Source organism: Python bivittatus, unplaced genomic scaffold (assembly GCF_059951505.1).
Source record: "Python bivittatus isolate LINGU-HERP-01145 unplaced genomic scaffold, Pbiv_v1 ctg000850_np1212, whole genome shotgun sequence".
Classification (NCBI taxonomy): Eukaryota; Metazoa; Chordata; class Lepidosauria; order Squamata; family Pythonidae; genus Python; species Python bivittatus.
This window is the reverse complement of record NW_028277112.1, coordinates 32,071,894-32,083,988: the sequence shown is the minus strand read 5'-3', so window position 1 is coordinate 32,083,988 and position 12,095 is coordinate 32,071,894. Positions and strand designations below refer to the sequence as shown.

At 37.0% G+C, this 12,095-nt stretch overlaps 1 protein-coding gene across 1 annotated transcript in view; it reads right to left on the bottom strand.

Annotated features, from left to right (window-relative positions):
• CNTNAP4 (contactin associated protein family member 4) overlaps positions 1–12,095 on the bottom strand; it is a 221,585-nt gene that overhangs the window by 47,871 nt on the left and 161,619 nt on the right. Inside the window, exons 11-13 of the mRNA XM_088129777.1 lie at positions 9,081–9,187; positions 6,791–6,910; positions 419–616 (exon numbers count right to left, since the gene is read on the bottom strand). Coding sequence (XP_087985903.1) covers positions 419–616; positions 6,791–6,910; positions 9,081–9,187 — 425 coding nt within the window. The remainder of the gene's footprint in view (positions 1–418; positions 617–6,790; positions 6,911–9,080; positions 9,188–12,095) is intronic.

The following is a 12,095-nucleotide window of genomic DNA, read 5'->3' as shown; positions in this document are numbered from 1 at the left end:
GTTTTGTTTTAATCAGTCATGGACTTCCTTTATCTGGATTTAGTATTTTTTATTATTATTATTATTATTATTATTATTATTATTATTATTATTATTATTATTATTATTATTGGCATTTAAGTCATTTAAGGGTAGGCCAAGAAGGACAGTTTGTATAAGTTTTACCAAACAGTAGGTTTAGGCAAGAAATTGAGTTAGAAATTAGTTAATGCTTTTGAACACCATTACACACTGACCTTGATGCCATTTAGAAACTTTTTGGTTAGGGATCTGTTCAATAAACCTTTCAAAACTTTAAAATAAATAAACTAAAGACGATAATGGCAAGGTGCCATAACCTTGGCAGGATTCAACATCTAGAAAGTTTTGTTAAGGATATGCATTATGTAGCATAATGAGATTTGTCTCCGTTACTTACTTTGCTTGTTAGAAAGCCGTGACTTTTTGCAGTGGTAAGCAAGCTCCTGTTCACATTGTTCTGCATGGTTAATTGTAGCCTGGAGCTGTTCTAGGCTGGCAGCATATTTGAAAAACACACTGTGAGGGTTCTCCCGATTAGCAGTTTTGACTCTGGTTAACTCAGTGTTGTTGTGCTGTATAATTGTCCAAGTGGTGTCTTGCAAAACAAACAAAGAAGTACATTGTAAATCAGGCATACACTCAGCTGAAGTGAGCCAAGAGTTATGTGTAAATTCCAAATCCCATCTCATAGGAACAAAGAAGCGCATTGCCAATTTTTATCAACCCACAACCTCTGTACCTTCTGAGCTAGCCACTTCCTTCTTTCTCTCTCTCTCTCTTATTAATAAACATATATTGGGGCTATCATATCTAGCCTGCAAAAAGCCTGACAACCACTAGTTGGCTTCAGGCTTACAGTTTTCTGCATCTCTTTGCTGCCATTTTAGTCAGTGTCTGGATTTTTGCAGTCCAGAAATGGTAGCTGAAAATGATTTGAATGACACATGTGTCTTACACACAATGCTGCAGCTTAATGCATGATTATAACCATTGTGGAGAATACCAAATGTTCTTCAATTTGTCAGCAGAACCTTTAAAGGCAGACAACAAACCTATAAAAATGAAAGAAAAATGGGAAGTCAAATTACTTCTACCACTAACACTAATGCTAATGGAAATGGTGAGACTATTCAGAAAACGTTGGGAAACTATGGGATTGTTTTCTGCCCCTGCTTTCCCATGCAATCCAGGTCTCTACAGGATTATTCTCATGTTCCACTGAAAATTGCAATAGTGCTAGATATATGTAACTGAGGGTTAAATTGCTGGGGTCTTAGTGTTGTCCAAGTTTCCTTTCCTTTTTGTAGACATTTCATTACCAGACTAGGTAACATCATCAGTGCTTTGACATGGAGAAGTGGGGTTTGTTAGCTGTTTATATATCACATCTTCAGTTTCAACTGGGAAGCTGTAGACATTTTAGATCAAACCAGATCTAAGGATTCCTAGAAGCTTGGCACTCTGGTAAATTAATCCATATACATACAGAAATCTGACTTATGGACCATTCAAAAGGAACAAACAAAACAGCTCAGAGGACATCCTCACTTATCATACACCTATTAACCAGCACTCAGATAAGCAGGAACCGGCACCTAATCACACAATAAGAAAGCATATCAACAGGACAGCTGCATGCCAATCAAAGAACAAACCATAGCAATCAACACATCCTGCCTAAAACCACAGAAGTTGGGTCAGACAACTTGCTATTGGCACCTCGGTTTCCAGGATAACAGATGTACAGAAGAAAGAGTGCAAGGAGAAAAAAATACTGCATTTAAGAACATAACTTTTATAGAAGGGGAGGGTTCCATCTCTCTCTTCCTCCTCTTTCTTCCTATAGGGAAAGGTTCTTCTGGACCTTGTGGCAAATTTTGACACTATCAACCACACTGTGATTTTGAACATCTGGCATGGACCTTAGAGGCACATTCTTGCAGTGCTTCTGACAGACATACCTAGAAGGTTGTATTATGGGCTACAATTCAACAAACCTATGTTCCTAGAGGGAGTTTTCCATAGCCTAGGAGGTGCATAGAAGGCCTTCTCCCTCACACAAGCAGTGGGGGAATTTTCGGAAGGACATGTTTTAGTCTTCTAAGTGACTAGGCAGACAATCTCAGTTCATGTCAATGTTAAATAATGTAAAGGTCAAGATAAAACTCTGTAGGACATCCCAGAACAGTGATCTACAGAACAAAGTTAAAAAAAAAAATGGTCTAGTAATCATATTTGGACATAACCGATGGTGCATTTGATTCACCATTTTGAATCTTTCTAGCCATTAATATTTTTCAGTATTGTATTAATGACTCTGGGTGGCAGTCAACAATAAAAGCAAAGTATGAAAAACATTAATTTCATGTTGCTAAGTAAATCTCTGGAGTCACCAGGAGTCAAAACTGATTCAGAGACATCACACACAGTAAGACCATGTTATTGCCCTGTCTCAGTATGACACAAGGCTCTTCACCGGCTCCCTAGAACCCAGTTTAAACTGCTGGTATTTTTTTAAAAGATTAATATTTGGTAATTGGGTTCTCAACTAATGATATTGGATTGATTGGTAATTATTGTGTTTTTGCTTTGTTGTGTTTTGTACCACATCTTAGCAAAGGTGAATAATAAATGTAATTATTACCACCATTGTTATTCCAATGTCATTCATTCTATTCCTAGTTTTGTCCTCCTGCCCTGACCATCCAGAGTGGAACACTGTAGAACAAATTACACTACCATCATTCAGAAAACAATGACAAGAAAGGCTGCTTGCTAGTCAGGAATGCCACATTTAGAACCAGCTACTCAGCATGTTTTAGGATACATTATGTCCAATTTTATTTTTGTAGTAGTTGATCATTCTTTGTCCTTGCTGGGTTCCAGCCTGGTACCATCAACTGGGTCAGCCCATTTACCACAATTATTTATAGGTGTACTGTTTCTGAAGAAATTCAAAACAGTATCCTACAATTAAGTCTTTTAACTGTTCTTAAGAGGACACCTTGGCTTCAGCTTCTTTTGTTTATGAAAACTTAGGAATGTCTGGCAGCAAATGAGTATGATTAAAGACATGTAAATCAGCTGTAGCAAGAATATGTGATGAGGTGATTCATGTCAATAATAAACATTAATGCTTTATTTGGTTATCTGATTGGGTTAATGCTCTAAAGCTGCTATTTATATTCACGCAGCTTAGACAAAGCCCCACTCACCCCACAGAAGCCTTATTCTCATTTGGTATGTTTAGGTTTACTCTGTAAGTGAGCTCAGCTAAAGATAGCTGAGAAGGTGGCATAAAGCATGTTTAAACATTAAATTATTCTTTATATAAAGGTTAGACTCTTTTAAAGCATGTGGCTGAAAAGGGAGAAGATTTTAAAATTCTATCCACAACCAAAGTGGGGCAAAAGAACAATGCTTTCCATGCGGGGGTTGACATTGGATTTGAAGCTTTGGGCCTGAGGCTTGTGATATTGAAAGTGATCTCTCTGAATATGAGAGGATAGCAAGACCTCCCTTTCCAACTGCCTGAGAAGAAAAGCTATATGAATATCAATGACAAGGGAGCAGTGTAAAAAACTATGGGCATCTGTCTGCATTGCCCCTGGTGGGAAAAGGGAAGGAGGGCTGTGAGGAAACAGGAAGAAAACAAAACCTGAAGATTCATCCTGTCAGACTGCATTTCTTGATGGGAAACTGATCAATGGGATTTGCTTAACGTACTGAATAAGGAGTGACTGAAGAGAACAGTGGCAGCTGTTCCTAGATACACACAGATGACTCAAATTGCACTTCACTTCAGCAGACAGGGCTTCTGTTTGATCCTTGAAGTGTTTAAATTAAAAACCTTTCCTGCCTTTGATTTGACCAAAACTTAATGAGCAGTTGGGCCTCTATCTCCCTTTAAGAGGTATGCCAATAATCCCAATAGTTCATTACCAAGGTCCTTGAATGAATGGCTTTCAAGAGTAGCAAGTCATAAATGTGTTGCAGGACTCTGGTGAGCTGTATTTTTCTTGCCAGCAGCATTCCCTAACCAGGTCCTGTCTAGATTTGTTAAACTGTGTTTTTCAGAATTTCTACATCGCATAGGCTTCAACCTATCCTAGCTGGGAATGGTAACTTAAAACTTGCAGCTGGGCGCAGGATGGAAAAGGTTTCTATATGGATTGTACACTGTTTTACACCTAAGCATATGTGACCTGTGCTTAAAAAAAAAAAAAAAAAAGGCCAAGCAAAGCAAAGCATGGTCCACTGATTTAATCTGAGCATCAAATTCAGCAAAATGAGACAGCAGCTACATTGTTTGTTGTTTTTTCCTTATCTATTTGTGTTCAATCCTTACTATCCACATAACACCTATTGCAGGGACAGGGGAAGATGAGGTGCAGCTTTGATGTCCCCCAAGATTATACATTCCCCAATTCTCATTCTCATTTACAATCTCTGTTCTTGAAGTTTATCTAAAGGTCATCTTTGCTATGACTACCATGACTGCTTCAATATTAATGAAGGGAGGAAGGCTGATGCCGCCTGGAGAGAATTTACCATTGTTGCCTTACAGTTGGATGGTTAAAGGGGCTGATGCTGAAGGAACTCCTTTAGGGCATCTAACTGGCCAATGTGGAAATGCTGGGCACCCACCAAATATGGTGCCACCCTGAGTCTATATCCAGAGAGAAAAAAGCATGAGATAATTTTGAAGGACTGTAGTATCGGCTATTCATTCTGACAATTTTACTGTTCAAGTAAGTGCACAGTGTAAAAAAAATGTGCATCATTATTATGATATTGTCCTTGACTGCATTACTATAGATGAGTTCTACAGTACTCTAATGGAGTGAATTAGGTGCTTAGTGAAGAATGAGAAGCAATGCAAATAAGAGAGCTGTTGATCCTTTATCTGGTACTCATCATTAGATTATTGCTTCATAGCTTTCTGCCTGAACGTTATCAAAAGACCACAAGAAAAGAAAAGGAAACCATGAAATGTTTGCTCATTTTCCTGTCAGGGAAATTAATTCTTCATATGTATTTGGGAAGATTTATTTTTGCAATTCCGTACTAAGTTAATGAGATATTACAATTTATTTGCCGGTATGCTATCATATTTAAGGAGATGGTAGAGCAAAGCTTTTTAGCAATAAAACAAGAAAATGATTCAGTTCTCTCTTTTATCCTTGGTATGTACATAGTAATAATACCATGGTAGTCTAGAGGTTTCTGCATTCTTCTTACATGCCTATTGTACACCTTTTACATTATAATCAAAACCCAGTTTTCTTATAATTAAGGAATACAATCATGCAATTTTGGAAAGGGGAAGAAAAATAAGAAACAGCCTTTGTTAAGTCTCTGTTAAATCTCTGAGTTATCCTACACATTTGTTGGAATGTTAACTCCCAATATTTCCATCTATCATTTTTTTTTAATTTAAGTTTATTTATTTATCTTAAGTTTTACAGCATGAAGTACAAAAAAAAAAAAAAAAAATGGTGGGGGGGTGGAACCAGAAAGAGAAATACATGAAAAAAAGCAGTGTAAAACCAACCAACTCAACAAAAAGCAAAACAAACCACCACAGTCAGGGGAAACTATCTCTCTATATACATATTAATCAAATGTCAAACCAGTTTCTAAATCAACCTTAAAAATGGTTATCTAACATTACAATATATAAAATCTATGCCAAAGAAGAACGTATTGAGTCACTTTGTGATTAGTAGATAAAAATGACTTTTCAATAATAATAATAATAAGTTACATATCTCTTAAATCCAATACTTAATATCAGGAATATTACTATTTTTCCAATTTTTCAAAATAATTCCCATAGCAATACCCAAGGACCATAACTAATCAAAAATAGATTCCAAAGTTTTATGATATGATCTAACATGTCAACATCTTTAACATTAAAATTTTCCCCATGAATTTACTTATGTACATTATTTCAAAAAGATGTCAATTACTTAAAGTTACTCTTCAGTGTAAGAAAAGAGTACCCCATTGTGTACCCCATTGTTTGTTTTGAGTATTTGGCTAGATCATGCTGCCTAGTGATGATAGTCCCAAAAAAGTGCCTGGGGTCTAAAGTTCTAGTAGGGAAACAAAGCAAAAAACAAAAACAAAACTCAAACCAATATAATAAATTATTTTTAACTTGCAGAAGTCAGCCATTATAAGAAAATAAATGGCATGATTAGTTTATATGTGCAGAATACTGTAAATGAAAATATGCCACAAACTTATTCCTTTATAGTATACCTTTCTTTTCAATTCCTTGTATACTTGGGAATGCTAACTTAACCAAGGAAAAACTGCTAAAAAAAGAAAAAAATGCATATTTTATGGAAAATTGCCTACAGAAAGGCATACATCAGTGGGAATAATGTATAAAATAAGAGAAAATATGTATAAAAATGCACACCAACTTTGATGCACAAAAAATGTTTATGCAAGCATTCCCATGCATAAAAAAATAAAAATGCAAGTTGTTATAGGAAAAGGTGGAATAAACTCATACTTGAAAAAAATGTCAGTGTTACAAAAGCAATCCAGGCAGGTTCCTGCATCCCTAGGAGGAACCTATTGTCATTGTAATTTCCTGTCTAATTCGTTTCCAATATTCTGAACTGAGAAGTCACCTTCACTGTCTTTGTACTTTCAATTCACAAGCTTGAAAATAGGAACACTTCATGTTTGATAGATTATATTTCAATATAATGAGTATATAACCGTGAGTAAAGGGAATGCATCACCTTACCTGTCATATTGCAGTATACAAGAAATGGCCCTAGGGGGCCACTCCCATCTGAATCGATGTAGTAAAAAGCTGAAGTGTTCCCTCTGTGCTTATAAGCTTCACATGATTGCTCATATATAGCTGCAAAAGAACATCTCCCATTACAAACGTAAGAGTATCATTTTGAATTTTATTTGAGGGAACAACCAATTGTGAAGAGGGAGGCTGAAATCTTCAACATACATTCAACACTCAAGAAAATAAGGAGAAAATAATGCAATAAAAGTTGTATCAACATTTGGCATCAGTAAACAATATTTATACCTATCAAAAGAATATAACTGGGTAGGTGTTTCTCTTTACTTTCTGAACAATAGCATTCAGATAAGAAATTGCAGGAGTTAGTGGCCAGCAACTCAATCATAGAATACCAAATCAAAGATACAATTGTAAAGAAAAAAACTGGTAGGGAGTGCTAACACTGTCAGTTGCCTGTGTCATAAAGATTTATCCACATATAAAATGTTAAATATTAAAAATGTTGGGCAAGAATATGGGAGGGATTATATGATTTGTATTGCTGAAGAACTGGAGTTTGAGAAATCATATTATTAATTCTGCCAAAATCATATCATACATATAGCTCTGATTAACAATAAGGAGGGAGGGAGGGAGAGAGGGAGAGAGAGAGAGAGAGAGAGAGAGAGAGAGAGAGAACATTCTGTGATGACAGAAACAGTGAAACCAGGGCTTCCCTGATAGTAGGGGCCACTGGAAAAGGAATTCCCCACAAGGCTTCAGAAGCTCCAGAGCAGAGTCCTTTCAATTATACTTTCAATTCCATGCATTAATCCAAAGACAGTCTTGTCAATTTCAGAGCTGTGTATTGCTTGCTAGATGGGGAATTCTGGGAGTTGAAGTCTACACATCTTAACGTTGTTAAGGTTGAGAAACATTGGTCTAGATTAAACTGTTTGGGGGAAAAAAGGAAGTGCTGCTAAAGCTGAGTTTCTCCCATGCAGCCAAAAGAAGATGAACTGCAGAGCAGACACCAAGCCCAGGGCCTGGATGGTAGGAGGCAGTCCCCAGCAGACTTGTTGGGCCAATTGCAGGCAAACACATCACCGCCTCTACCTGCCTCACCTCATACATCCTCCTCCTCAGTGTGCCTTGCCTTGTCCAGATGAGAAGTTGTCTTCTATTTTCCTAGAAAAAGCATGAATTCCATGCCAAAACACCCTAGATTGCCTTCCTGCTGCCTCAGCAGCAGGCCGCCTGAAAAATGAAGGCTCTGTTGTGAGGACATGCTTGCAGCAAACAGAAGAAGGCTGTGTGGATAAGCTGCTTGCAATATAACTTGGAATACTGCAGAGTGTACAGGTAGTCCTTGGGTTATGACCATTTGCTTAGCAACCATTCAAAGTTATGACGATACTGAACAAGGTGAATTTAGGATGACTCCTTGGAATTCCAGCCATTGCAGAGTCCCTGTGGTCATGTGATCAGAATTTCTGATGTTCCCTGCCAGCTTCCCACAAGCAAAGTCAATGGGGAAGCTGGTAGGAAGTTGGAAGTTGCAATCAATTGAGGTCCTTGCTTAATGACCCATGTGGTCCTTGTTTATTGATGGCAACAGGGACTGCCAGAATTGCCATCGCTAAGCAATATGATCATGTGATGTTGCACTTTATGACCATGTTGCTTAGCAACAGAGTTCCCAGTCCCAATTGCCATTGTAACCCGAAGACTACCTGTAAATGCTTCACTTTTTTATAGGGTTGAATGCCGAGAATCTTGCAAGTACAACATGCAGCTCTGAAATTAACAGGGAAATGGTTTGTACATAGAGAATGCTGATTGCATAAATTAGAATAGTACTACAGGCAGTCCTTGACTTATGACCATTTGTTTAACAACTGTTCAAAGTTACAACAGTGCTGAAAAAAATGACTTATGACCAATCCTTGCACTTATGACCATTGCAGCATCCCGAGGTCATGTGATTGCTATTTGCGATGTTCCTAGCAAATCCTAGCTTTGTTGACAAGCAAAGTCAATGGGGGAAGCTGGATACATTTAATGACCATGGTGATTCACTTAATGACCATGGCAAAGAAGGTTTAAAAATCAGGCATGACTCACTTAACAACCACATCACTTAGTGATGGAAGTTCCAGTCTCAGTTGTGGTCGTAAGCTGAAGACTACCTGTATGCAATTTTTAAAAATGGGAGACTATGCATTCCATAAACAAATAACACTGTGCTCTAAAATTCAATGTTTAAATTATTAACAAGTATTTTAACACTTACAATAATGACATGTAGCCCCCGTGTAACCTGTGTTTGCACAGTTGCAATAAAAACTGTTCCAGGACTGTGAGCATTCACCACCATGTTCACAATAATTGGGCAGACATCTACAAAGTCAAAATAAATATTAAAGTACTTAGAATAACATTAAGGTACAGTATAGATTTTATTGCACCTATTTATTGGTACCATGAGTTGTGGGTAATCATTTCACCAATATATTAAGGTAATTAGAAAGTAATTAGAGAGAAATATATAAAAAAAGGATTCAGTATGAATTCAAGTATTCGTGAACTGAGTGCAAACTAGAACACCCACACCCTGGAGAGAGTCATATTGTATTCTTCTGATCTTATATGACTCATCAAAAATGTTGTTTCTTAGCAAATGGTATCTTAATTTACTATCAAACCAACCACCATCCTTTATCCTACCCAATAAAAAAGATAGAGACTTCTTCAAGTTGAGCTCAACTCCCAGAGGCTTCATGAACTCCTACACCTATATATGTAGTTTTCTTGGCAGCAACATGGCAGGGGTATCCTACTGCTGCCTTGTGAGATTTTTATTTTAACTTTCTAGTCTAGCGTACAACCATAAAGTTTCTTGGTAGTCTTACATCTGATCCAACTTAGCTGTCTAAAATATGTCATATATAAATTGTGGTTGCCAACTGACCACAAGCATATGTTTTATTGGAAGCATAAAAAATATACAATTAAAAGATCTTTTTAAAAAATCTGAAATACTATTTTATATTCATTTTATTTGCTAGGCCCTTAGAATGGGTGGACATAAAATAAAGTAGATGTAATGGTATGTGGGAATGACCTTGGGAGACGGGGGAAGAGATGGGGGCAGCAGCCTAGGGAAAGATCAGATAAGAGGGGACATAGCCTGCAGCTGCATAAGCTGTATAGAGTCCCCCATCAGGGGGAGATGGGCAGAGATAAATCTAATAAATAAATAAATAAATAAAATAAAATAAAATAAATAGATAGATAGATAGATAGATAGATAGATAGATAGATAAATAAATAAATAAATAAATAAATAAATAACAGGCAGAGAAAGAAACTCAGAAAGGAACTTCCCAAATTTATCAGACTATAAAAAAGATTTCTACTTTCAGACTTGCAAGATTCTGTTAATGTAGCATTACAATAAAGTAGAATTAGCTCATGTGGTCATGGTTCCTGTCTGGTCTACCTGGGAAGGCTGACAGTAAATTATATAATGCATGGAAAACCATCAGTTTCATTTGAACCAATTTTTCCAGATTAAAATGATCAGATAAGCTCTCTTTTGGCATTCAAACACTAGAATGTGTTAAGACAATGGGGACTTAATGTACCCAATCCATGTCTCACTTTATATATGCCCTTTGACAGTCTGTGTTTGGTTGTATGAAATCACATTACTCCATGGAACTGAATGCCTTGATTGTACAGATTTTAAATACCATAAATTAAGAAAATGTAACTATGATAATATATGGCTATGTAGGCTGTACAAATGAACAAAGAAGAATATGAGTAAGATGGTCAAAACTTTTTTCCCCCAAAGGAAGTAAAAGAAGAAATATTCCCACACTCGTAAATAAAGAAGGAAGCATCTATCTATCCTGCAATTAGATGACACACATTGATCAGTTTCATGATATGGACTTTTCTTGGTTGACATGGAATGCACTTGAATTAAAAGGGCAACACTGCCATTTCAATACCTTGCTGAAACCAGCTATTCTATTATGAATTGATGAATGTTTAGTACCACCATAACAAATGAGGTGAGAGTTATGGGTAGTTTTTTTTCTGCTATGAGTTTTAATAACTTAAATAATATTTCAATTTAGGGGGGCCATTAAAAGCATTCTTCAGTTTTATTTTTTGAAAAAAGTTCTAATGGATTATAGTAAGCCAGATACTTGAAAAGTATTTCTTTTTCAAGTATCTAGAAAAAAGTTCCAATGGATTATAGTAGCCAAATACTTCAAAAAGTATTTCTTTTTCAACAATCCACTAATTACTGATTTCTCACTGAAAACATGGACAATCAACATGGCAATACATTTGGGAGTTTGAGAGCATGGGGTGGGGACACTCACAAAATGGCTGCCACAAGGGATTTGTCTCTTTCTAAAATGGCTGCCATAATGGGCCTCACTGATCAGAGAGCATCCATTTGCTCAGGAAAATCTCTGGATGCTGCCTATCATTGCTGCAAGCAACTAGGATGCTGACCAGCTCCTCCTATTTTAGACATTGCCCCCTTCTCTCCAGCCAAAAAAATTTAATGGCCTCTTATCTTCTGACTTTTCCTATTATAAGACTTTAAAATACCTTCCAATAATATTAGTAAAAGCAATATTTAAGGCCCTGTAGTGGGAAGAAAAGGGAAGGAAAAGCGAAGTACTGGTCCCCAGTACTGGGCCTCCATATCCAAATTCAGACCTACTCTGCAATCATATTAAAAATATTAATATTAATGCAAGCCAATAAAACTCCTGCTATAAGTAGTTGGGAGGAGGGGAATGGCTGTTAGGCAGGAGAAGACTATTCTGTTTCCAAATACATCTCCTAAAAGTTACCTCTGTGAAGGGATGAGGTTAGGAAATAGTTTTTGCTCCTTTATAAACTTATGCAGTTTAACAGCTGAGCTAGCCTGCTGAGTTGGGGGAAAGAAACTTTCCAGAATGTTTGTGTCTGCAAATGGTTTGTGGCTGCTCCAGGCAAAAAATATCACAGGTCACTTGAGACAGGGGATGGCACTGAGGTGGTTCTGTCCTGAGTGTGCTAGCCTAGAAAAATATAGCCCTCAGTTCAAAGTAATTCCTCTGCCCCCCCCCCTCATATAAAGTAATTGCTCCAGAGACCAGCAACCCTTATATGTAGCACTGGTTACATTGTTGGCCAATGCAAAGCATGTGAAATAGATGCTTTGCAACATGCAGGAGCAGGGCAAAACATTGGAAAGAGGTGCTCCACCATGTGCTGTTTCCACATTCATATACAT